Source organism: Pieris napi, chromosome 9, assembly GCF_905475465.1.
Source record: "Pieris napi chromosome 9, ilPieNapi1.2, whole genome shotgun sequence".
Lineage (NCBI taxonomy): Eukaryota > Metazoa > Arthropoda > Insecta > Lepidoptera > Pieridae > Pieris > Pieris napi.
In genome coordinates, this window is record NC_062242.1 from 9318940 (window position 1) to 9346601 (window position 27662).

The 27662-nt window shown below is 33.2% G+C and overlaps 3 protein-coding genes across 5 annotated transcripts; 2 read left to right on the forward strand and 1 right to left on the reverse strand.

Annotated features, from left to right (window-relative positions):
- Positions 1–198: 198 nt before the first annotated feature.
- LOC125052236 (prostamide/prostaglandin F synthase-like) lies at positions 199–7299 on the forward strand. 2 transcript variants are annotated; one of them, XM_047652923.1, is made up of 7 exons: positions 199–405; positions 1436–1531; positions 2412–2520; positions 4861–4989; positions 5364–5497; positions 6532–6603; positions 7012–7299. In XM_047652923.1, exons 1-7 carry the CDS (start codon positions 346–348, stop codon positions 7024–7026), a joined length of 615 nt encoding a protein of 204 aa, XP_047508879.1. In that variant the 5' UTR covers positions 199–345; the 3' UTR covers positions 7027–7299. The 2 variants fall into 2 exon arrangements, with proteins under 2 accessions (XP_047508879.1, XP_047508878.1); XM_047652922.1 differs by lacking the exon at positions 5364–5497 and adding an exon at positions 5521–5654 and having other exon boundaries at positions 203–405.
- Positions 7300–8474: 1175 nt separating this feature from the next.
- LOC125052717 (ommochrome-binding protein-like) lies at positions 8475–9830 on the reverse strand. 2 transcript variants are annotated; one of them, XM_047653710.1, is made up of 2 exons: positions 9703–9830; positions 8475–9382 (listed from the first exon to the last, which is right to left on the reverse strand). In XM_047653710.1, exon 2 carries the CDS (start codon positions 9373–9375, stop codon positions 8491–8493), a length of 885 nt encoding a protein of 294 aa, XP_047509666.1. In that variant the 5' UTR covers positions 9376–9382; positions 9703–9830; the 3' UTR covers positions 8475–8490. The 2 variants fall into 2 exon arrangements, with proteins under 2 accessions (XP_047509666.1, XP_047509667.1); XM_047653711.1 differs by lacking the exon at positions 9703–9830 and adding an exon at positions 9461–9592.
- A 6320-nt stretch (positions 9831–16150) lies between these two features.
- LOC125052672 (transcription factor SPT20 homolog) lies at positions 16151–26130 on the forward strand. Its single transcript, XM_047653645.1, has 7 exons — positions 16151–16182; positions 18670–18771; positions 19280–19489; positions 19818–21016; positions 22092–22173; positions 22811–22887; positions 25899–26130. The coding sequence occupies exons 1-7, from the start codon at positions 16177–16179 to the stop codon at positions 25966–25968; spliced, it is 1746 nt and encodes a 581-aa protein (XP_047509601.1). The 5' UTR covers positions 16151–16176; the 3' UTR covers positions 25969–26130.
- Positions 26131–27662: the final 1532 nt, after the last annotated feature.

Here is a 27662-nt window from a genome sequence, read left to right on the forward strand (position 1 = left end):
AATGTTTACTTAATTAGATACAACTTGTGTCAGTGAAAAGTAATAATTAACAAAAAAATACATGTATATTTGTTTTCAATATATGAATAAAAGTATAATAAATAATTTTAATATAAATTTAAAAGATATTTTCAAGTCAATTGTTAAACAAGAACTCCGAGAGCATAACTTGGCACTTGGAAAATGTCAAATTGTCATTTCTCTCCGACTAATAGACTTGTATCCATGTTCATGTTATTACTTATTTTCAAACTTGTTGGCGGTCTGAAAACAGCTTCAGTTACGCTTTTCAAAAATAAATCATTTAACTAATTGGATTTTGGAAGTCGTCTATCCACAGTTAAAATGGCTTTTGACCTAACCAATATAGGTTCTATGAAAGTTGTTAGTTTGCCCGGCGGAGAGGTAAGTTGAAAGTACAAAAATTAAAATGGATTTTTAATACGTCTTTAGAAATATTACAGCTCTTTCAAAAACTATTTTAAAACCACCCATATACATTCATTTCAATAATTACCTAAAGTTCTAAGTCTTATAAAACCGGCTAAATGTTGTTTGTAAATTATACATGACCTATAACTATCGATGCTTGAATCATTTGTTCTAGAACGAAGTATGTACTTAGCGCTTCATCCGTTTCCTAGTAATTACCTGTAATTAGTTAGTCTTTTATTATTTTACACGAGTGTTATAAATAATTAATGACTATAAATGCATTCTGCTTCCTGATACATGAAATATTAAATAATTAAAAAAAATATTTCAAACCATCAATTTGTATCTACCAACTTAATAGTTGTAATATTTGTACAACTAAGTTATTATACAATATTCAAAAATTAGTATATAAAACATACATAAATTATGAAATTTTAAAACATGATTGCATGTGTCATAGAAAAATAAGTTATTGATAAATGAAATGTTAACGATAGGCATTTTAGTATCACTATTCAAATCTCTGTAATCTTTTTTATCTTTCTTTGGCTTTAGTATTATTTATCTTAGATTAGTATTTTAAAATTAAAGGTGTTTCTTGTTGGTATTTGCTGGTATGAATAAAAATATATATTGTTTGAAAAATAAAGCCAACTATGTAAATTCTGAGACTGAACAAAGATAAAAACAAATATAAATTTACTAGAACTAGGTAGAAAAAGGTAAGTAGTCAGATACATGTAATAACTATTACTGAATTAGTTTTAAACATTGAATAATAACTTGCAATTGCACTGTTACTGTTCTTAAATATTGATTGATTAAAACATTTTAGAAGTAATTGTACATAAATAATGAATATGTCAAGTACAAGGAAAATCGTTTTAGAAATCTATAATTTATATGTATCTGTTGTTAATTTTTTAATGATTTTTTATTATTAACGTTTATATGTACTTAATTTTTGTCAAACATATTTACATATTTTGAATTTCAGACATCGGAATTGAAAAATTTCTGGCAAGATCAAAATGTTGCCATAGTTTTCTTTCGGCGTTGGGGATGTATGTTCTGTCGGCTTTGGGCTAAAGAGGTAAACGTCATATTACGGATAGTTTTTGTAAACATATTATAGTAAATTATTGAGATCTGAACATAAGGTATATCCCAGTGTCTCACAGGAAGGCAATTTGATTTAATGGTTTAAAAATTTACTGTTTTATTTACAATTCCCGAGTTATTTCTTCCTAAAACCTATTATTTATTTTTGAAGTTATACTTCTTTAGGCGCGTTATGGAAAATGGATGAGAGTGAAATTTTACGATGCGCGCGCACCGTGACACAAAATTAACAGAATGAAGTTGCCCACGGAAGATGCTACGTCATTGGACATAATTTAAAAACAACATTCGAATAATAATAGATTTTATGTTACAGTTAATGTAAGAGAATAATAATAAATATTAATTTATTTAATTTTTCAAATGTAAACTGAACTTTATTGACTATAATGACTTCTTGTCTTTGATTATTTAATTGTCATTAATTATTTGCATGCAATCAAAAACTATTTTTAATAATGCCAAAGAAGTATAACTTCTTACGCGCGTACATAAGTACACGCACCCTTTTTTTATTATTTAAAATTATGTATGTTTTGGGTGCATAAGTGAGTAGACTTTAAATTACGTAAAATACATTTATATATCATATTAGACTATAACTGATTGTTAGCTAAAATAGGCTAGTTAATAGTAGGTACTAGCTCCCTCGTGTAGTTTCTTATTTTATATTAAACTAAATCGTAATTCAAGAGCGTGTAGATCTTCTATGACGTGAGATATTTATTTTTATCATAGATATCTGAGGCCAAGACCAGTCATTGTTTTTTTTAAATGTAATTGACGGATACATAATTGTCGTTTTGCACTTTAAACGAATCATGATTAAATGCTATGAAGGGCAATTACAGCTTGATGATATTGCACCGGTTCTCAAGAATAACAACATTCGTTTGATCGGTGTGGGTGTGGAAGAAGCGGGTTCTAAAGAATTTATCGACGGAAAGTATTTCGATGGCGGTAAGCACGACTTATATAATATTTTAAAAGTAAAAGACGTGAAATAATTTAGTCTAAATATTAATAGAAATGAAGTAATGAAATGGTAAAATTTTTGAATTAAAATTTATGGAATTAAAGTAATGAAAAATGATCAAATATAATAAATATATAAATAAATAGGTATACCTATTTAGGCAAAGATTTAATGGATGGATTCGGTATCACTACATAGTATAAAACAAAGTCGCTTTCTCTGTCCCTATGTCCCTTTGTATGCTTAAATCTTTGAAACTACGCAACGGATTTTGATGCGGTTTTTTTTAATAGATAGAGTGATCCAAGAGGAAGGTTTATATGTATAATAACATCCATTTAATAGTGGAAAAGTACTGTTATTTTTGAGGTTTCTAATGTGATGTCGTAAATAATTACATTTTTTCCGCTTACATTGCAAACGCAGACTGAATCCTACGAGTTTTATCAAAATAATGTACTAAGTATTGTACACATTGAAAAGGTCTACGGAAAAGTCCGTGATGGTATATGTCTATCTCTTATGGATAACCCACAATAACTTTTTTTTGTCATTTACTTTTTACGACAAATAATGGCAAATTTTCGAAGCGATTTTTACCAATACAGCATGAATCCTTAACCAATTAAATACCTTGAGTACATTGTTCATTTAATATAGATCTATATGGCCCTTTACACCGTATGATTTAAGTGAATATTTTCGAAGATATTACAGATTTAAAAATTGCGGGACGTAGCGTTTGCGGCGGTACCGGCCGCCCGCCCGGTGCGGCAAGAGCGTGCCTATAAATATGCGCTATGTTTTTATATACAACGTTCACAGTTTTTCTGTAGTGTATTTAGTATCAGCAGGGCCGCGCCGACCCCCGTCAGCGCCTGTGTGCGAAACCCATGAAGCGCCTCCTTTTTTTTATAGGGGGCAAACGAGCCTGAGGGACGGACAAAAATGGCAGTCATCGCAGCCCATAGACATTATTAGCGGGTGTGTTGCAGGCCTTTGAGGGAACTATTTCTATTTTTCGGCCTATTTTTTACGAATCTTCAAGTTTCAATGTATTTTCTATTATTTTTTAATTTTTACCGAAAGAAAAATTTTCTTTAGTTTAATATACTTAAATAATATTTTTTTAAATAGGTAAAACGTCCGCTTGCCAATTGCCGTGAAAAATAAAACGCGAATTAAATTTTTACATAGTTAATTTATGATTTTATATCGAACGTTTTTAAGGTCAGATTTATGACAAATCTTTGTAATAAATCCCATCTTTTACTAGAGGACGAAAAATATTTATATAATTCTTGCACAATATTAAAAAACCCAATCTAAAGTTTACTATTAAATTTAAACTATGGCTAGCGCACGGTACATAAAAAGCGCGGAGATTTAGATCCAGCAATATTCTTAACGCGGATATTTGAGCCATTATCATAGCCTTGTCCCCTTAAGTTGTTTATTTCCAAATTAATGTAGTTTAGTTTTTCTATTATAAATGACGTTACTTCAGCACCAGTTGTATCTATGATTGGACAGAAAGCTAGGAAATGCTCTCTTATTTCCAACTTTCTAGTTTCTATGTTAAAGTTGACAAATTTTATTATCATACTAATTTGCTCTTCGTGTGAAACGTCAGGAGTACAATACAGTATTATTGAGAAATATTTATTAATTAGACATAAAGTTAAAATAAAATGTTGAATTTGGTTACCGGGTATAAAAATTAGTTCATTTTCGATTTTATCAAGGTATGTCGGCATATTATTGAAATCATAAGACATAAACACACTCAAAAACTCACGGCGCAGCGGCCTTTCTTTTGATTCGTTAAGCTCTGAGTAATTAATGTAAACTTAAACCCAAAGCGTAAAATGAAACTTCAAACATACGTAAGAATATTGTAGTTAAGTGTAGTATAAATAATTTTGGTGGCGGCGCCCTTATGGTCTTAGCGCCTGTGTGCATCGCACACTTCGCACACATGGGCGGCGCGGCCCTGAGTATCAGCATTGCACCCGTGCGAAGCCGGGGCGGGTCGCTAGTAAAATTATATATGCAATTTCTGTTACGACTGAATTTGTTGAAGGAAATTTTTCCTGTGTAAAAAAAATTACGTCAACGTACGTAACGTCACTCCTGACATTACGTATGTTGACGTAATTTTTTTTTTTGAGTGAATTTTAACTAAAATAGCGCCTTTCGTTTGGTTGTGATTGGTCAAGAGGAGACATAGATCGTATCGTGTATCTGTAATTCGACAAGATAAAAATAATCAAACGAATCGCGCCATCTATTTGTTTTTTTTAAATCTTACAATTACTTTTTAGAACTCTTCTACGCTGAAGATCGCTCAATTTACCAGAAACTAGGGTTCAAGAGATTTAACGTGGTGACAATTCTCACTTCGTTGCTATGGAAACAGTCGAGGGAGGCCATCGCCAAAGGAAATAAGATGGGTAAGTATACTTCTATTGTGTATTTTTCAAAAATATAAAATTCAATTTTGTTAAGTAACGTTAGAAAAATGCGTATAGAAAATTATCTAGAGTTTTACATTTTCTATAAAGTATTGACTATATCATTTCGCTAAAAGCTAATTGAAAAAAGAGAGTGAAACAGATGTGTCATTTTTTTATGCATATTTATTATTGTGCCATTATTGTACCAATATCTTGGAATTTATCAACACCACAAGTCAATGAATTTTAAACTACCCCAAAGGTTATCTGAATATTTATATTTATTTTCTGCAATTATAAAAACGTATCAATTATGAGTAACCAAAAGGTCAAATAACATATTATTAAAAATAATAAATAAACAACAACAGGTCTAGAAAATGATCTCGTTGGAGACGGTTTACAAAATGGCGGAATTCTATTGATGAAAAAGGGCGGGAAGCTCATCTGTCATTTCGCGCAATTCGCACCAAGCGAGCGCTTGACAAATTTGGAAATTTGCAAGGTTTTATATTTTTTTTTAATTAGGTCTAGGTGGGGATATGAAAGGTGATTGGGTGCAAACAGGTGGGATGTTGTTGGTCGAAAAGGGCGGGAAGTTGATAAACCATTTCAAACAGACTGGTCCGAGCGATCATTTGTCAAATGAAGAAATTTTAAAGGTCAGTTTTATTTCGTCTTATTCTCAACACTAGTATAATATTGCTTACTTAAACGTCGCGTATATTTGGTATAAGCCACATTGTGCAGTATATAAGTGAGCAGTGTTGTCCAAGTGGTTTCAGCGTGCGTATTCAGCCTTGCTATTCTGTAACTCACTCTCACGCAACTCACTCTCACGCGCTCAAATCAGTCGTAAACAATAAACTACAAGCTCCCTCCTTATCAGAATGCCAAATCGTAAAATGACTGCTTTACGACTGATTTGAGCGCGACCGCCGCTGTGAAAACCGCAGTGAGAGTTCGAAAAGTGAGTTACAGAATCGCAAGGTAGCTCTGAGGTCGTGCGTGGGATCATATGCAAAGTCGTGCATCAATAAACATATACATGTATCTACGCATTTAGCAATCACTCTGTGAAGGAAGACATGAGGAAACCGGCATGCTTTAGACCAGTGATGGGCAAAGTACGGCACGCGGGCCAACTCAGGCCCACGAAAGTATTTAATCTGGCCCGCCGAGGGTCCATCGACATAGATAGTATACGGCGCGTTATAATTACGTTTTGACGGTTCAGAAGAAAAAGTAGATTCTACTTGTAATGTTTTAATAATATTATGATTAAAAGCTTTAACACACAATGCATTTTCTATGATTCTGGCCCTCCTCTAGAATTTCTTAAACTTTGTGGCCCGCCATTAAAAAAGTTTGCCTACCACTGCTTTAGACCTAAAAAGCGACGGCGTGACACACAAGGCTGGTCACTCACTTGTGTATCAAGAAAGAAAATTATCACTCACAATGATAAAGATTCAGAAATCTAAGGCAGGATATAGAAGTTGTGACGCCTATGGTTATTAGTATATATTTTGTTTTCAGTGTTTTGGCTTAGAGCATGAATACAATGCCGAGACTATGGCTAATAAGAAACGCGAAGACATGGAATGCAGCGTATGTATTATTTTATTTTACTTTTTTTTTACTCTCCTATTACTTCTAATAAATTATTATTTATAAAGGTTGGTAATACACGAAGGCTTAGTAATAATAATAATATTGTCGCTATTGTCGAATCTCTGACATTCCGTCATACTTTTGTTAAATAATCTTAAAATATCAACTTTATACAATGAAAAAAAGGGTTGCAGATTCATGTAAATAAATAAAAATTAAAAATACTGAGTTAAAGTTTGAAAATATATTTTGTCTATGACTCTTTTTTTTTACTTAAATGAAGACAAGTTTGTTTACACACGAATTATTTACACTAACAATTTATTGGTAGTTTTTATGAGTTGGTATTTCATTGATATAAGTTTTTAAATTAGTGTTACCATTTAATCATATTTTTTTCTTCAGAGGACTTCCAAGTAATCGGTAGAACAGCAGTTAGCATCACCACAATAGACATCATAAATAAAATCTAAACATTTCGTCCATTCGTCTTATAAACGTATTATAAATCTAATTAAGTTAAAGTATGTTTTTTCATGTTTATTTGTTTTGAAAGGGACAGTCGAATGGTAAAACCATTGTCTATTTGAGATTTGTAATACGTTTACGAATAAATGTCGTTGTATATGGAACGTGTAAGTTTATCGATAATTTCATAGAATACTTTTAATAAAGGTTTCCACGGAAAATGGAGCTACAGGTATTTTTTTTAACAATTGACTGTTTTACAATTCAACTTTGCTCACAAAACGATATTAGTCCTAGTACGAAATTCCACCAACCAACGGCTGCTGCTTATTTGTATATTTTTGGCCAGGCTATCTCCGTTCATATTGTAAAAAACCCTGTGTTAAATTAAAGTCAAAGCTCGACCATTCACATGTGTATCTAATTGTATAAGGCAATCTATACATACAGGATACGTACATACATTTTGTATCAATTATACGATCTGGCAGCACTGGTGCTATGTTGCTGTCTCACCGCGTTCCATAGACAACGACGTCAGTTTGCGTTAGAATATTGGTATGACAGTAGTTACTTGACTTGCCGCAAGATGGCGCTGTAATATAGTTTTATCTGTAATTTTGTATTTATGCTGTAAGTCTATAACTCTAATATAAGAATTAAAATGGCACAATATATGTATGTATTGAAGTTCAGTTAATTGTGACGTAGCTCTTTTTGCACGTTTTATGATATAGCCCTTTTTACATTTATTATTACATTCTTAAATTATTCAATATAATAAATTGAATTTGTTATATTGTAAGTGAGTAGTATTTATTAAAATTATCAATAAAAAATTCAATCTTTCGAATTCGATTAATGAACGACCTACTGAGGTGCGTAAAAAAAATTGTTCTAGAAAGGAAAACTTATTAGATATTTTAAAGTTTCAATTCTTCAGACAGAAGCGAAATCCTAAGCCCTGGCTTCAGTGCCTTGCTGAATGTCCGTTAGCTCCCATACATATGATATGGGCTGACAGAAGATGTAAGAGTAGTCAAGTATAGACAATATTGCCATGTGAGAAAACATTGAATGTGGACAAGACTTACATTTTTAACCATGGACTGACTTTTGTTGTTATTCTTAGGGTCTTATATATTCGAAATGTTTATACTTTTAAAATTTAAATTGTATTTCGATATAAAAATAGAAAAATATGTCTTTTATTATAAAAATTGTAAAATGTAATATATATATATATATATTGCAAATTATTGTTTATAAATAAACGTTTTAATAAATTGTTGCAAGTTTTTTATTAAGTATAGTGTACATAATACATATAGGTCCGTTTTTTTACTTCCATGATTTAAAAAAAAATATTGGGATTTTAGTCGCCGTCGGATTTTTTTTAAATTTACTAGCCGGATACTAGTCGCCGTCGGGAGGCATAGATATTACCATGTTTAAATTTTTTCCAACCCTTTTCGCTGTGACTGTACATCTATTAGCTGTTTGAGATAAATAATACAATTTTTTATCTGAACCATCATAATAAATTATATCGTTATCACCGTCAAAAACAACAATAAAAGCGTACCCCCTGCTGAATGCTCCTAGTTCCTTCAAAATCCTTTTGTCATATTTATAATTCATTTTGTAAACTGCTCTCGTAAAAGGTTGTATGAAGTAAGCATCGCCACTTCTGTCGGTTGTCAAATAATATATTTCATCTTCAAATAGTTCTGCGCTTTTCGCGCCATTTTTGAGTACATAAATTGAAAAATTATGCATAAAATATATATCGCCCATTTTATCCACAATGAAATCATCTACTTCGTATTCTGTACCTGGAATTAATTTGGACTTTTTGTTTTCGTAAGTGAAGATCCCCTTTTTACGGAATTCTGAATAAAACAGTTTCTTTTCGTATTGGAGCTGCCATATTGTTTTATCGTTGAGACCAAAGAGTTCCGAGTTATTTTTTTCTGGGTTGTATCTGTATAGGCCTTGCTCATTTGTCATATACAAATCTTTTGTCGTTTGATCTACTGCAAAACCAAAACTAAAACCGCGTTTTATTGTTTTTAGTCTGACGTTGTATAGATCGAATGCAGCTGTATAGTCCTCGGAGCGGTTCTGATAGTGAAAGTATAAAATATTTGAGGATCGATCGATGGCTAGTTGTCCAGAAAATTTAATTCCTTGAACTATTCTGTCGCGTCTGTAGCAGACCGTGTTCAGGCACGCATGACATGACACACGTTTCGCAATCGAATATCCTAGCAATGTAAGAAATATGAAGAGAGTTTTCATGATGTTTCTGAAAGGGAAAATACATTGTGGATCAATGTCTCAAAAATTGCTTCGATGTCAATAATATAAATTGTCATATACTGACATTAGAATAACGCGTCAAACAGATAAGTCAGCTGAATTGCCGCGCTGTAATCTAATCATAATAAATAGTAGTTTTAATTATAATTTTCACCGATCAATCTCCTTCGTGCCTTCTCCATCTACACGATACTGGCGAAGTACCTTGTGCCCAGTTGGCACAAATTAAAGCCATAAACAAGAATTTAATTGAATTATATAGTAGTTTAATGATTAGTTTTAGTAACGTGAATAACAATATCTTACCGTAAGTATCGGTAATCAATCAGGTAGGTACAGATTTTAATGTACACACAATGTCAACACTTGTTTTCACTATAACAACTACTAATACTATGGCACAGGAAAGATCAACAAATGCAGTGTTTTGTTTTTAATAATGTTAATTTATCTAATCATGACCCCACTGACCGTGATGCTGTATCGTAAATAACATTTATTTTTGTCGATGCCATAAGGTTTTCTAAAACAAAAGAATTTTCCAAGCCTTTTAACCGACTTACAAAGTAGAGCTTCTCAATCCCGACGATGGATGTTATCGATAAGTATATTATAAAATTATTTTTAATTTTTATTTGTGGAGGTTTCTGGTTTAGTATTTCGACTCCATATTTAAACCTTATAAAAGTTAATATTCCGTCGTCCGCGTATGTAATGTCTTTGATAATTTTACTTATCCGATTTTATTATAAGTCGCCGCTATTATTAGACATTTTCTGTAGTGTTATAAAATAAAGATTACACAAGATTCTGCGTTTATCTTGGGTATCTCTATGTACCTGAAATTTATAATGTAAGGTAGGTACAATTTTATTTACATTGTACACACATAAGGATTATTTTAATATTAAAATATAAATTGTGATCTGTGAAATATATTCATTCATCATATTCTATTTTGTGTAATCTATATGCATTTGTTATCTGGTATATAAATATTGTTTTTTAATCACACGCTTATAAGCTCAATTTCCTATATTGCATTGAAAAATTTCATGTGTTAAAATTGTAAATTAGCAATCAAAACGAAGGCCCTAATAATTTCCCCACAGACTGACATCACGCGCCGAGGTCGAGATTCGATTACCATTCCTATCTCGTCTAGGTCAATACCGAAATTGTTACCTGCAACGATACATTAAAATGGATTTTTAGTTAAAATTAAGGGCCAGTTTTATTTATTCGAGTATTTACCAGTGTGAAAAAATTTGTTCCTGGTGTCAGATTAAAAAAAAAAAAATTAATTCTATATAGCTTTTAGTCTATTGTCTATTGAGGATTTGATAAATTTTTCAATTTACAATAATTTTGACATTTATTGTCTGTAGTATGGCATGTTAAGTTAAAAGCATATTAATAAAAAATATGGATTTAGTAATACAGTGTAAACTCTCTATAATGAACTTCAAGGGACCGAGCATTTTTTTCGTTATAGGAAAGAAAGAATTAATGTATGGGTATAGGGTTAAATCAAATAAATTCTCATCAACCAACCAAACTCATTTTTCGTTATACACTGTATTTCCAAACTGGTTGAGGGAAAAAGTTTGGTATATATCTTCAGCCCACGTAGGTATGGGCGCACTGTAATCCAGAACTAGTGGGTTATACACCACCTTTTCCAGACCGTATTCTATAGGTTTAAATCATCACGTATACGTTAAAAGCGAAAAACACGGCTGTTCCTCAGCTTTGTGTACTTCAAAGCCAATTTTTTAAAAATGCTTTTAAATAAGTACTATACAATTTCAAGAAACACGTTGAACCGCTAACAGTTTTATTTCCAGTACCAGCGACTAAATATGATTTTTTATAACTGAATATGAAATCAGTTCCCTGTGAGTTCGACAAATAATCCTTTCCATTTATCCCGTATTGGGTAGTAAATCGTAGAATACTCGATAAATTCATGTTATTAAATAAGTCTAGGTTGATATACTGTATACGCTTTGGCTGACTTGGTCATCATCCAAAGATGCCAACCACTTGATTTGGCACTTGGCAAACGAGATGAAGGCAGAACTTTACACGGATACAAATATCTAGAAGGCGCCTTTGTGAATAGGCATGTATCCGATAAAATACTATTATATACCTAACCTGATTAGTAAACGCTTACGCCTTTTATGAAAGATTTATATCAGAGTAGCAAGTTATATGGTAAGGAACACAAATAATGCAATATAATACACATTTTTTCCTTTGTCACATATAAGCGTCGTTTTATAATAAATAAATATATTTACAAATATAACATAATATGTCGCTGGTGTCAGCTCCCATTCTAATTATATGTCACAGAGCTCGTAAATAAATAATATCAAAGTCTTATCAGTTTATTATTTTTGTAATGAGAAATAAGTTATTTAATTTCGTGAATACTTGTGGTTTATTCGATGTGCCAATATATATTTGATTGTCTGTAGTATTAGTAATTTTAGAGTCATTATTATTTATGTCGGAACAAAGGCGTTAGTGTCATTTAATAACATCTAAGTCAAATAAGTTCAAAAGCTACCTATAATATAGTGGTTTATTTGATTTGTCAAAGTTGCTGTATCTATAAATTAACTAACGAGAGAAAAACAGCATGTCTTAGAGTGTGTGTGTCACGCGCAGAAGGTTTACCACCTACTTACCTATTAGAAAAAAAAACAAATGATCACGAATCAGATACAGAAATCTGAGACCCAGTCCTAGAACATAATTTGAAGTACCTTTTCTCAGAAATATTTTAAACCTACATTGGAATGTAGGTATGTATGTTTATCAAAAGTATTAATGCCTTAATGCTGTTTATATATCGTAAGTATAATTTGACAATCATTATAATGTATTATCTAGTAATCTAAGTTCACATTAATATTAAATTTCTGTCTCGGCATTTTTTATCAAAATGAACAAACTAAGCATAGATCTTGACGTGTAATAAATGAAGTGAAATTTTTCTTAGGATTTGAGTGGGAATTTTATTTTTTGGTGATGAATTGCTGAATTATGTACCTACGACGGTCGACGCTTAGCCGTTTCGTACAGTTTTTGAACTGTAATCGAATTTTTTGGAGTTGTAAAGTGTAATTTGATAATGATTAGAATAACATTTACTACCAAGTCAGCCAACAATGATGCAATTAATTATATTTTGCTCGAAACTTAAAAATATTATTACAACTATCGATCCTATATACATGTCGCAGCCAACTAGCTTAATTAGCCGTTCAATTAACAGCCTAGTTTCTTTACTAAAGAGCGCCGTTTAAGTAGGTCTGAAGATTCATTCAGCTATTTGATCAAACAGCTAGGCAAATGACTTGAATTGATGACGTTACATTACTTACCTATCCTGTTCATTTCAATTCAGTTCCACTTCCTGCCACCTATCACAACGGTCAATGAAGCCCCGGCAAACAACAAATATGATGATGTTTACCAAAGTTTAATGAAAAATATTACATAATATAAAAATACTAATCCATACTATTATGGAAGAGTGTAAAAGTAAGCGTAAGAACACTAATATGTTACATTTTAAATTTATAAATAAAGAATTCCTTATGTCTGATATTTCATCTTCATTATTTCTATTACATGACTTTACGCATGGCCTAAGTATTACCCAGCCAGTTTATTAAATATTGTAATAAATGTTACGGCTGAATATAATTCAGGCCGCTAGTTAAACGGCGCTGTTTAGAGGCTAGGCTGTTGATTGAACGGCTATTTAAGCTAGTTGGCTGCGACATACATACGATATAGCCATTTATGTCCAAATGGGCTACCATCCTTTAAGGATACTGGCCTCAACATCCATTTCCTTCATGCCATCACCATCCATTTTTTATAGACAAATAGGTAATTAGTAATTGACTGCTTGACATTTATATATGTGTGTGTATTGCACGCATTTAACACGAAATCACTACATAGTATAAAACAAAGTCGCTTTTTCTGTCCCTATATCCCTATGTATGCTTAAATCTTTAAAACTACGCAACGGATTTTGATGCGGTTTTTTTTAATAGATAGAGTGATTGAAGAGGAAGGTTTATATGCATAATAACACCCATTAAATATTGGAGAAATACTGTTATTTTTGAGGTTTCTAATGTGATGTCGTAAATAATTACATTTTTTCCGCTTACAATGCAAACGCAGGCTGAACCCTACGAGATTTATCAAAATAATGTACTAAGTATTGTACACATTAAAAAGGTCTACAGAGAACTCCACGATGGTATATGTCTATCTCTTATGGATATCCCACAATAACATTTTTTTGTCATTTACTTTTTACGACAAATAATGGCTAATTTTCGAAGCGATTTTAACCAATACAGCATTAATCCTTATCCAATTAAAATGTGCGAAGCCGTGGCGGGTCGCTAGTATTCGATAAAATGTATTCAATATTCGTCATTAAAAAATACTTGCAATTAACTTACATAAGATCTTAATATTTCTGGGAAAAATCGTGAAAAACCTCTTATTCCAAACGTAAAATATTCGTGTATGATTTTGAAATGTCCCTATGCTCAGGCTGTTGAGGTAATGTGTCTTTTCCTCTCCGTACTTCCCGTGTCGGAATTCCGTTCAGTTTGCTCGAATACTTCAGAACAGGGAATTTTTACTTTAAGATTTTCTGACAAAAGTTTCGAGTTAAAATGGTATTTATTCCTACATATTTTTAGTCATACTACTATTCTGTGACTCCAAGTAAATGTCTAATAGTCTTTTTAGATAAACCACTGCAGTTCATAAAGAAGACAGCGCTTGGTACCTAATAATTATTATATACAAATGTGATTACAGACAACTGTAGGTATATATGTGTTATTGGTAATTTGATGTATTCCTGTCAGGTTTTAAAGGCCTGCAACGCTCGCACCTTAATAGGTGCCCCTTTTTGGGCGTCTCCTAAGCTCATTTGCCCTATATTTTTTTTTTAAATAAATGATGTTGCATTTTCGACTTACTTTTGGTAGCTGATAACTCAAACATTCACTTTTGCCTAATGTATAGTGTTAAAACATCGCAAATGGAATACGTCGAATAACCAATAACCCTGTATATCATTTAATATATAATTCTCATCCTCACAGCGCAGGTGAAACCAATAACCTAAGGAAAACCTTCAACCAAACTAATAAATATTTTATTCCAAAATCCAATTCAAACTTTTCCGTAGACATGTGTCAGAAATAGTTAATGTAGTATCAATAAGTACGAATACGAACTAGTAAGCTCACATACATAATTTGGGGACTTTGAATTGGAAATATTACGTCGGCAGTCGAACTGTTTCGATCAATTATTTAAAGTCAATTAAAAAATCCTTTAAAGGTCTCGTTGATGTTAGGCTAAAGTCTTTAAAGTCATACATATTTGCGCACATTTTCAAAACAGGTCAAGAGAGCATGGCATTGTTTGTGCCAAACTTATGTTTTGAAGCAATAACAAGTATTCCTTTAAATCACACATGTGTGACATATTGGGACGTATATATGTCATTAAAAATAATTATTGGGCCGGGTACTGGTATGGGATGCAACCTGTTCAGACACGCTGGCCCCTTCCCATCTACATGGAACCAACTACAGAGCTGGTGCGGCTTGTGAAGCGGCTGAAAAAACTAAAGCATGCAAATACAGGGGTCTAGGCTCAGAATATTATTTTGTCCCATTCGGTGTCGAGACCCTTGGTCCGTGGGGTCCTAGCGCTTTAAGGCTTTTTAAAGAAATATCAAAAAGGTTAGTCGACATCACAGGAGACCGAAGATCTGGCAGCTACCTCGGACAAAGAATTAGTCTTGCGATTCAAAGGGGGAACGCTGCCAGTATCTTCGGAACCTTGCCTAAAGGGACTTCTTTTAATATTTTAGTTTATGTTAAAGTTAGTTATTTATTTCAATGTATAATGTATATTATTTATTAAATATATATATTGTGGTATATGTCAGTTAATTCCAATATCTTTTAGGGTTCACATCGGTTCAATAACGAAAAATGTAATAAACAAAATTAAATGCGTAAAAGCGATAGTCACAGTATGGTCTGGATCTCAATTGGTTCACTTATTCGATATTCTAGGTTGGACAATTGGGCCTTTGATTGTTTCTCCTCGTTTTTGGGAGTATCACTCGAATATTAATAGAGTATTGGAATATTCAGTGAGCTTCGTTTCGGATTGAAAGTTCGATTATAATTGTATAGTTTCCGTTTGAAACACACAAAGCTGATCAACTGGATAAAGTATTAGTAATATATGTTCAGTATCGGAATTAAAGAAAATATCGATGGAAAACCAGTACTAGAGAAAAACCTGTTTATAAATTTGCTTTAAATAATTAAAAATAATAAATAAATTGCCTGCTATGTTTACGTATTACATAACAAAACAAATTTATATAAAAGAAGGGACTACAACAATTTTAGAGTTATTACAAAAATGTAATATCAAATAACTATAAAAATATATTGTACAATCGCGAGAAAAAGTCTTTCGGCATCACCTATTTCTTTAATATTTTTCCTGCGTACAAAACTCCATAGCACTCCTAACACGTCATAATAGGGACGATTTTTGAATGCAAATGATTTTGAACTCACGTTTTGTACAAATGTTGATAAAGGTCGATTATGCGCGCGATTCGAATGATAATTTTTAGACCTATTGTCTATAAAACCGGCGCGCGCGCAGCACAAGAGGCGAAAGTCAACGAAAATGAAGGTGATTACACGTTTTTATTGTGCTTGTGTGTTGTGCTAAGTGTGTGTAAATATTGAGTAGATAACAAAAAAAATATAACTAACATTTTTATATAAGCTCGAATAGTTGTCGTAAATAACAATAGGAAAATCTCTTTCTCTTTGACAATTATTCCATCCTCACTTATAAAAAAGTTCAGACAGAACAAAAATAATGTACTACGCAAAATATAACACGGTTACTGTATTCATTGACATATATTCTTGACTTAAACGTACAACTTTACATTACATTCGCAACTTTAAAGTTTGTTGTGTTTACCTGAAAGTTTTACCGGGCAAGTCACGATCTGAGGCCGCCAAAGGCGAAAATCCTACGATTTGATATGTCCATTAACGTACGTGTGATACATCTATTGAGAGGTAACTCGTCTCTCTAGAGATCCCTGAGGATTTCTTCGTTCAATATATAATAGGGGTTAACTGTTGTTAACATCAAGTACAAAAGTAATTACTCAAATTTAATAAGCGAGACTGTCAAAAGCACTTTATTGCACGATGGTACTGGATAATTTAAACAATTTCGGGTAAAATGTTTCTTCGTCACCTTTTATTAATTTAATTTAGGATCCTTGTGATTAATTATAAGAAAGCTTACAATTTTATATTAAAGAACAAAATGTATTGCGTAATGTTCTTTCAAAGAGGGTAAAGAAAACGTTTTCCTTCGGCTTATTACCGCTTAGGAAGTATAATAAAAAGAGTTAGGATCAAGCAATGAGTTTATATTATAAGCTAACTTTATAATTTAATCAAAAATAAGTCATTAACGCCTAGGGTTTAAATTCTTAAATACCAAGCGTAATTTTTAAGATTATTTCTCCTATGAATATAAATATATTGAAATCTCTTTGAATGAGCTTATTAATAAAAAAAAATTAGAAGAATAAACTCGGGCACAATTTTGCGTAGTACTCAACATGAAACCTATCGTTTTCAATAGATAGATTTTAATGTCGAGTTTAAGTTTATTTTACTTAATGTACCTACATATATAATTTCCTAAAGTTAATTAACAGAAATAATCATGTTGACAGATCTCATGGATAGAAATTGTATACAAGCAATGCACGGAGAATTTCCGCCGACATTATTTTTCTTTCTGCCAATTTCGTACTTATTATGCTAATTCGACTTTTGTTACAAAGCTCTCTGTTTAGTACATTTTTGTGAGCTCCCGTAATTTCCTTTGTAAGGAAATGTCCCTTTTACCGTAACAAAAATACGCATTAAGTTTGTATACCTAGGTTTTTATTTAAGTGCTCTTAGCCTGTTTGACTTTAAGACATTTTCATGGACGAATTTTTTTTTGGCTTATGTTGTTCTATTTTAATAACGAACGACAATTAACTAACACTCAAAAAAACATTTCAGATAAGTCACTAACTTTATTTACGGCACCGATGATACCACATATAGATACCACATAAAACAAAGATCTTTTATAAAAAAAATCATTGAATACTTTGGCAAACGCATTCACAGAGGCACATGTATTGAAAATATCAAAGTTTCATCATTTTCAATCAATTTTCGAAATCTTTTAATTCGCATTTTATTAAAGTAGCGTTTTAGCTATCGTTGTACAATGTTTATAATTCATAGTATAAATAACTTTAGTGTTTTTCTTAAATCTTAAATATCAAAATCCCGTATATATCCAATCACGGAAGTCTCGTTTTAAACCCTAAGAAGATACACCCTGATACTAGATACCAAAAACCTCAAAAATATTACCAAGATTTTTGTTATTATTTTTGCACGCTCAATTGTTTGAGGAGCTTTAATAAAAAATATGCTCAGTTGTAATGCAGCTGCTCTGAAACTTGAGTCCTAGCAACTCAAATATTCGACATAATTACCACATAAATTATAATTTAATTCTGTCCATTTAGATACTTTATTGCGGCAGGGAAATGTCTCTGAAAGATAAAATTTCCCGAAATACAGCTGTTAGTAATGCGTTTGACATTTTATTGTTAAACTTTGTTTTATCACTACGAACTGTTTGAAATTTATTTAGCGAAGAAATCCATTTTGGTTTGCGTATAATTACTTTAATCTGAAATTTAAAATATACTAGCAATACAGCCCTGCGATTCTGTAACTCACTTTTCAAACTCACCCAGCTGTTTTCGCATCGGCGGTCGCTCTCAAATCAGTCGTGAAGCAGTCATTTTATGATTTGGCATTCTGATAAACAATAAACAACAAGCTCCCACCTTTTCAGAATGCCAAATCATAAAATGACTGCTTCACGACTGATTTGAGAGCGACCGCCGATGCGAAAACAGCTGTGTGAGTTCGAAAAGTGAGTTACAGAATCGCAGGGCAGCTTATACAAAATGGATTGACAATCGAGTTTTGTAATAATCGTATAAATTAAAAAAATATGTTTCACCTACATTAGTACCTTAATAATAATAGCTTTAACATCAATTATTTTTAGTTGCTGGTAATACTTTCCTTGGCGATTAGTAGTGTGGTGTGTCAGGCACCCTATCCTCCTAGCGGCTGGAGACCGGATGGACCATCCTTTGACCTTCCACAGGTACGTAAATATTGAGCTTTTGATAATTTTGATAATTTGACATATATGGTTAAATAAATTTATTCTTATAAACAAAATTAATATTGTTTTTATAAGAGAACCTAATTAGTATTGTGCACGTCGACATCGGACAGTTTTTTAAATCTTCAGTCTTCTAGGCTTAGAATGTGTATCTGGGCACTAAACTTAAATATAAATTATTGGGACTACTAATATTGAGAATTTTTAACGGTGTTTTTTATGTAATAGGAAGCAAACGGGCAGGAGGCTCACCTGATGTTAAGTGATACCGCCGCCCATGGACACTCACAATGCCAGAAGGCTCGCAAGTGCGTTGCCGGCCTTTCCTTTTTGTAGTTGATTGGATCGAATTTTTATACGATTATTTATATCTTATATTTATAAATGGGTAGTTTCGTTGGTAACACTGTCCCTGTTGAACTGATGAAGTACATATATTAGATCTGAAGGCAAGTTTTATATGATTTCATTATATAAAATGTTTCAGAAACCCCTAAAGCAAGAATATCTGCCAGTAGACCCTCGGAGACCAGCAAATCCCAGCTTCGATAATGGTGTAGACGTTTCAGTCCAAGGATTGCCAACGGTGGAACAGCAACCAATTTTCCAAGTGTCACCAATTAATGGACAACTGTTTTCGGCGCCAAGTATTAATGCGGATATACGCAATTTGGACCCAAGCTTCAGACAGATACAAGTAAGGCTCGTTTATATAAATGTATAAAGGTTTTACCTTAGAGACACGTAGGTGATTGAATACCAGGGCCATAAGACGTGCAGGTTTCCTTATGATGTTTTTACTTACTATATTACATAGATAGTTTAAAGTCGCATACTCAATAACTAACACTATCTTTTGTTATTAAAAGAAATGATAATCTTCATAAATAAATAAATTCTATACGCAATTGTTACGGATCGTTACATGCAGAGAGTTATATCTACTTAGAACGTTAAACAAAATTACACATCAAATATAGTCTAGCACCAAATACAGCACAATAAACTTGTTCTCTTCTTTATAGTACCAGCAGCAACTGCAAAAAGCTCAAGAATTCGCAAGACAAAGGGAATTCGACGCCAAAGTGAGAAGTTCTAATGGCCTACCATCTCAACAGGTGCCCAGACAATTCGTCCAAACTACAACTGTTAAACCAGAATTTAAAACTGCAGAGCCAACAACCGAAACATTCGACCTTAATGAAGAAGAAGTAGATCCTAAAGAGCAAAAAGAGAACGTTTCAGTAGAAGTGACAAAGCAGAATGTCCAAGAATACCCACCGGAATTATTTTTAAGTCCGCTGACGCAGTTGAAATCGCCTCAGTTTGTCTCACTTGAACAATTAGGTCAATTACGAGCTCCTCTATACTACCAGCCAATCCAGTCATCGAACTTCCCAGGATTCGACGGTCCGGCGCATTTGTCCGCTCTACCGTCAGTTTTAGCTCAAAAACAAGTTTTAGAACAACAAACCCAGCCACTCACCCAAAATCCAATCATCGTGCAGGAACCATTACGAGAACCTACAAACCCATATCAACAAATTAATCAGTACCAACCTCAAATTCAAGCTTTCCCATTCCAACCGCAACCTGTTGTTTACCAACCTCAAGCAATCAATCCAGCTCAGACAAACCAATTTGCTCAGCCTCAATACCAACCAGGTCAAGTTCCGCAACCGAATCCAGATGTAGAAAACATTGAACCTACTGAACAACAGACTCAAACGCAAGTTCCTCAGTATCAAACACCAGTTTTTATACAGCCTCAAGCGCAGCCAGTTCAACCGAACCAATTCATCCAGCCCAACTTTGCGCAGCCTAATCCCTATGCTCAGCCCAATCAATTTGTCCAGCCTAGCCAAGTTCAACCAAATATTTTTCCACAAGCAGGACAGTATCAACCAATTATCCAACCCAATCAATACGCTCAACCCCAATTCGTTCAGGCATTTGAACAGCAACAATCAGGAGTAGACCAACAAGCGCAGCAACCTCAAATTATCTATCAAAATGTTCAACCTCAGTATTATCAACCAAGCCAATACCAAGATCAGGCTCAAGCCAACCAGTACGATATCCAGAACCAATATCCGCAAGCACAAGGACAAGTCGCTTTACAAAGTGGGATAAACGATCTGCCAGACAATGGCTTGGATGCAGAGGAACTCGAAGAAAACGAGGGAAATAGAGCAACCGCGGTTGCTACTGCTTTTGGTACCAGGTAAGTTCCTATCATTTTTAGAATCTCCATTTCGAACGATTAGACGCGCACCAAGCACTTACTCAGATGACTTACTTACAAATGTAGTTTCAAGTTTCATCTTGATATAGCTCTTATAATTGTTAATTAACTAACTTCGTTCGCACGTAAATTTAAAACGTAGAGGAAAATTGTTCATATCTAATTGTTGTCCTAGCAACATACAGTTAATATTTCCAATAATTCCTCATTAGTCAATGTTTTTTATACAATGCATAAACTACCCTCTTGAGTCTTTGCATTGATGTATAAGTTAAGTTTAATGAGCAAATTTCATGCAAGAATGGTGGGTCATTATTGTGGAAGTAATAATATCGGGGTCGTAACTATCCAATATTAATAAACTAATTAAAACTCATCATTCAATTGTTTATGTAAGGTTAGACAATAAAATTTTACAAAATCAATACACAATTTCAAGCGTTAAGTCGTAACTTTCGTTATAATATATGTATTTTCATAAATAAACCCTATCACGTATTGGCAATGATAGCATTACACAATATACTTAAATATTCAGAACGAAACCTAATAGGGTAACATTTTAATACGACCTTGTCCTTAATACATCTGGAATGATGCGTCATGTCTGTTTGTCTGTCTAGATCTTTCGGTTACAATTTACATTATTATTTAAAGAACGCTTAACTTTGCAGATTGAAAGTTAAAATTTTTTGAAATATTAACTGAAAGCGTAGGGGTATAAAACATTTAAAATGGCACAACCCCTTTTTAGGTCTCAGATTTCTGTATTAGTTTCATGATATCAATCTAATAGGCAAGTAGGTGATCAGCCTCCTGTGCCTGACAGACGCCGTCAAGCAAGCCGGTTTCCTTGCGATGTTTTAATTCACCGTTCAAGCAAATTTTAAATGCGCACTTAGAAAGAAAGTCCATTGGTGCACAGCCGGGTTCGAGCCTAAGACCTCAGGGATGAGAGTCGCTGAAGCCACTAGACCAACACTGCTGCTTATAACACATTTAGATAAATTAAACTTATGAAGTCCTATAAAGTCCCAAATTCTTCCTGTTTCAGAACTCAGCCCCGTGTTGTTCCAACTTACGGCGCTCCAGCTCCCGTACCCACTTATCAAACAACCACGGAGGCCAATGATGAGGTACTAGATTAAACAAACAAAAATATGCAACACTTGCGTAATAAACTTAAAAGCTATTTAAACATGGCATTCCTATCTGTAGACAGGGCAAAATGCTAACTGTTAATAATAATAATATTCGGTTAAATAAATTAATAGTTTAGCCAGAAGAATCATATATCCTGTGTTAATTATAATCATAAGCCCGAGTTGGTCTGTATGACCCTGATTTCATTTGGATGGTGCTGGTTCCATTTCCACTTATTAAATGATTGTTGTGTTTGCCCACAAATATGATTAGGTAGCGTTAAAGTCCTAGAGGACGGAGCGTGCTCCAATCCTAGACCCATCAATGCAGGCGTTCTGCAAGGTTGTGTTCTCTAGCCCACCCTGTTCGTTCTGCATACCAATGGCCTGTTGTACATCGCAACTGAAAAGGGTGCATTGCCGGTCAAAAATCATGAGGATATTTCCAGAGAAATTGGCGCCCGGGCCCGAAGCGAGACGCCAAGCCCACCAAATAAAGTCCCTTTTTAGGAAAGGGGAGATTTGACACTCCCATGCTGCCTAGCTTCTCGGCCACAGATCTGGCTGATCACGTGCCTGATAGGCTACTATGTTGGGGTCTTTTAAATTAAAAAAAATTGTGGCGTTTCAGAGTGTAACCGAAGACGGACCAGCTGTTGCGCAGGCCACCGCAGTAGCCACTGGCAGGAGAAAGAGTGCTAAGTTGAGGTAACATTTACACAAATTATTAACTTCTCTAGGTGTCTCGAGTCAAGTATATTTAAGTTATATATATATGCTGTGTTTAAACACCGTCGGGTTTTGATTTCTTAAGTTGACTGGCTATTTAATAAAAGCCGTATGCTCAGAGCCAATGGTATTTTGGAAATTGCGTCGACGAATTCTTGCTGAGATCTGTCGATGCGAAAATTGCATTAAAATTGTCTGTGACACGTGGCCAAAACGCGAATTCGAAACTAACGTTGTTTGGCATTTTCTTTGGCATCACCAAAAGGTAAATGAAATATTTCAAAAAGATTTTCCGTAACGTTTCAGCTTAAAAAAAGTTCAGTGTTTTATATGTAACATTATGTAAACAATGAGCGTGTGTATTGCTTTTGCTCTCATGAAATGAAAAATATTCCTTAAATAGTTATAGTTTGGAACCGGGAAAAGGTCAATGCCCTGAAGATCCCAGAACTCAAGCGCTTTCGAGAAAAAACGATAAAGTTAGAAACTCAGCGGGATCACAAACTTTAGATAACTCACTGAACGCGGCCAAGCCAAGAGTTTAACTTACAGTCGGGATATTTGTTACTTAGTACTTGAGCTTTAAAAGAATTTTCACAAACTAAGCAATTACTTTAAATGCATTGGATTTGACATACCGAAGTCATACTTAGCGCTAAGTCCGTTGTTCCAAACAGAGCGTTTTTTAATCGACACTTTGTTTCGCACATTCTTTAAGAAAATACAATTCGTAAAAGGCCGGCTTAGCACTTGCGAGCCTTCTGGGAGTGTGAGCGTGGGCGAGTCACTTAATATTTTCTCCTGCCTGTTAGGCCCCTGTTGTATAAAAAGAAATCTCTAATCTAAATATTCCTAAATTAGGTCTTGTAATTGTCTTCAATACTGGGAATACTTTTTCACAAGGATTTATTTATTTATTAATACTTCGTTGCATTACAACATGAAAATTAAACATATATGAAATGGAGGGCTGGCGGCCTTATCGAATTCGAACGATCTCTTCCAGGCAAACACTGTGAGAATAAAAAATGTATTAAATCAGATAAGGTAGCAAGAAGTGCAAAAATAAATATTACATAAGAAAAACTAAAAACAAAATAAGCTAATAAAGTATATATGAAAGGTTTTCACGCGAAGCCCCTATTGTCTGATTAAGTAAATAAATTAGTAGTCATCTAGACACTTAAACTTATAATACAGTTCTTAATATGTTTATTATTCTAGAGCTTTCCGTTATTGTTTTAGTGGATTAGTCGTGAATTCTTAAGGCGTTCAAGAGATATGGAGAAATAACAATTGTTTCTAATGTACGCACGGTTTAGCCGTCGTAACTTGGGTTCGGATTGTATTAGCCGATAAACTCAATGTTCTATTATTGAATCTATACGTAAAACACGTTGCATGGTAACGACTAATCATTTAATAGAAAAAAGAATAAAAGGATAGTTGGTATTCACACTTTAGTTTCCCTAATTAACGACAGATGTCTATGAACTATTTTGATGTTCTTTCCAATACCTTTGTTAATTTCTTTTACAACTTTTTTATACAACGGTGCAAACAGACGTGCTTAATGTTAAGTAATATCGCTCATGGGCACTCACATAGCAAGTTGGTACGTTTTTTTCTGAACCTTTAATATTACAGGCTACATCAAAACATTAAAAAAAAACCAGTGGCGCTACAACATCTTTAGGTCTTGGCCTCAGATTTCTGAATCTGTTTCATGATCACTTTTAAATCTAATAGGCAAGTAGGTGATCAGCTTCCAGTGTCTGACACACGCCGTCGACTTTTTGGGTGTAAGACATGTCGGTTTCCTTACGATGTTTTCCTTCACCGTTCGAGCAAATGTTAAATGCGCACATAGAAATAAAGTCCATTGGTGCACTGCCGGGGATTTAACCTACGACCTCAGGTATGAGAGTCGCACGCTGAAGCCACTAGGCAAACAACATCAAAACATTTACAAACTGAAATACAAAAAGAAATTAATTCTTGAAAAGATGGCTCAACCGAGTAATGAATAACGTTTAAAAGTAGACAAAATAGGATACAGCTTTTAAGATGAAAGAGTGAAATAAAATTCTCAAAGGAGGCAACCCGCAGGGCGCTTAAGTAGATTTAGCCGTGCCAAGTAAACGGGCCGGTTGCCAAATACAGCGTTTTACATGGTTAGGAAAAATATATTTTCCGACGGGTAACTGAACAATTTTGGTTATTAAAGATTTTTCTTTATTACAACTGTTTATGTACTCAGACATAAGCTATGTTTTCCAATCCGAGGCTTCGGGGACTTTAGGTTTACGCACTATGCGTTAACAATGAGTGGTTTTTTTTTTTAAAGACAATTCACACCAATTGACCTAGTCCCATGCTAAGCTGGTGAAGCTTGTGTTATGGGTACTAGGCAATGGATATACATACATATTATAGATAGATAGACATATAAATACATATTTAAACACCCAAGACCTAAGCACAACACCAAATGCTCATCACATCGATGCTCGTCTCAGCCGGGGATCGAACCCGGGACCCATGGATTCGCAGTCAGGGGTACCAACCACTAGACCAATAAGTCGTCAAAACAGACAAAAACTAATCTAAAATTGTGTTATATATTGCAATGAATACTCCCAAAAAACTGGATCAATTTCTAGTTTATAATCATGAGTATAATATCTATATACGTAATATTATTAAAAACAGTTATGCGAAAGCGAATCAGGCCGCTAGGATTAACTACACAAGTTCGATTAGATATCACATAAATATTAAATTCCCATTAAAATGAAGCTTAGCTTTACCGAAACTGAATATGGTTCAAGTAATTGTTGTAGGGTCCGGAAGTTACATAATCGGGTTTAATTTCATATGCCTACCTATGCCATCGGCCTTCTGTATATGACTACTGTTTTTGTATTAATTTCGCACAAAATGTTGAAATGTTTCTATACTTTGTTCTAAATCATAATAATGTTTTTCAGGAGTCGTCGTATTCGCCCAGTCTTCACTGTGGACCGATCCGGACATCTAGTATTGGCTCAAGAACAATAATCAAACATATAATAAGGCATATATAGGATAGAAATGGTCTTTATTCGAACATAACTAGAATCAGTTTCGTTTTGACATTTATTTTACATGCAAAATCTATAATTCTTTATTTATGTAGCACGCTTTGCCTAGTCTACCAACTTTTATTACACGCTTTATATTAGCTTCACCTGTATGTATGTATGTATGTATGTAACCGACTCCTTCGGACTCGATTTTGACCCACTTTAAACGGACAGATTTAATTCAAACTTTGTACACTTATAAAGAATCAGCGACAATATAATAATTTCATAGGTTTATCTCGAAAAAACAATGAAATTTTTTTTAAGTCCACAAAGCAATACGATTAAATTGAGACAACACGTATTGCTGCTAGGACTAAAAAGTGGAAAATAAATATAGTTTAAAAAAAAACTATAAAACGTTGTTGTGAACTATAAAACGAAAAATGCTTTTTTCATTACTATTTTCAGCCTAGGAATTATTTTTTACTTTTTATTTTGATGTGCTTTCAAAGAGTGTTTTATAGTTTTTTTAAACTATATTTATTTATCTTTCCGGTTCAGTTACTTATATATTTAAAAAAATATATTATTATATTATCTATGTATTTATATTAATTATAGTAAGTTTATGTATTTTATTGTTTATAAATTATTTTTATGATACAAAATACGTAATTTATGATATAAATGCATTTCATTTTTATTTGAAAATATTTTAATAAATATGTATTAAATTATTGTTAACATGTATTATACATATCGTATATATTTTTATGTATTATGTATATACGTAATTATGTATGTTTATTAGACCATATAATTATGAAAGTAACTACGTTTTTATTAACATGTTCTGATATATTTATTTCTTATGGTTGTGATTCGAAGATTAAAGATATTGATTCTATTTTTGTTTTTTTTGACAAAGTTAGTAATAATAAATAAATGGTTTCTACTTCGATAATAATTTAACAAAATTGTTTACCTGTGATGTTTGAAAGTGTGTTTATTAAGGTTAACAAAATAACGAACGAATTAAAGAAACAATAACTAAACTATTTTCATTCTCAAAGATAATTGTCGAATTTTGTAATAACGCGCACTTGTAAACTGACTTTAACAAAAAGGAATGTGATGGGATTACAAAGTAATCGAGGAAACTACAATCATGTTGCAATGGAGAACATAAATCAAAATACCAAAGACCTAATTGCCTTAAAAGTGATATCATATTATATTGTTGAGTTTAGTTTTAAATTGTAATTAGTACTTCATATATCATTTCTATTGTTAACCAAATCCTATTGCGCTTATTTCGAACTACAAACTAGAATTCAACTAAAACACAATTATACAAAACAGCTTATTAAAATCGTGTTGTGAAAATACGCTTCAAAAGCTCAAAGTTTTAACCATAATTTAAATTTTATGGTGGCTGTACACACTCGGCGAGAGCCTCTCGCCGAGAGTCTCGACCGAGAGGACCGAGAGAAGAGCGCAGCCTGTACACACTCGTTACGTTATTTGTATTTAAAACACCGTTAATAATGGACGTGGAAACCGCTGCTGCTGTTTGTCTTTGTGCAATAAGTTATTATAATTTTCTTCACGTTTATCATTAAAAAAAAATTACGAAGCCATGGCGAAGAAGAAGATGGTGGATGGTTACTATGCACCGCAACAGAA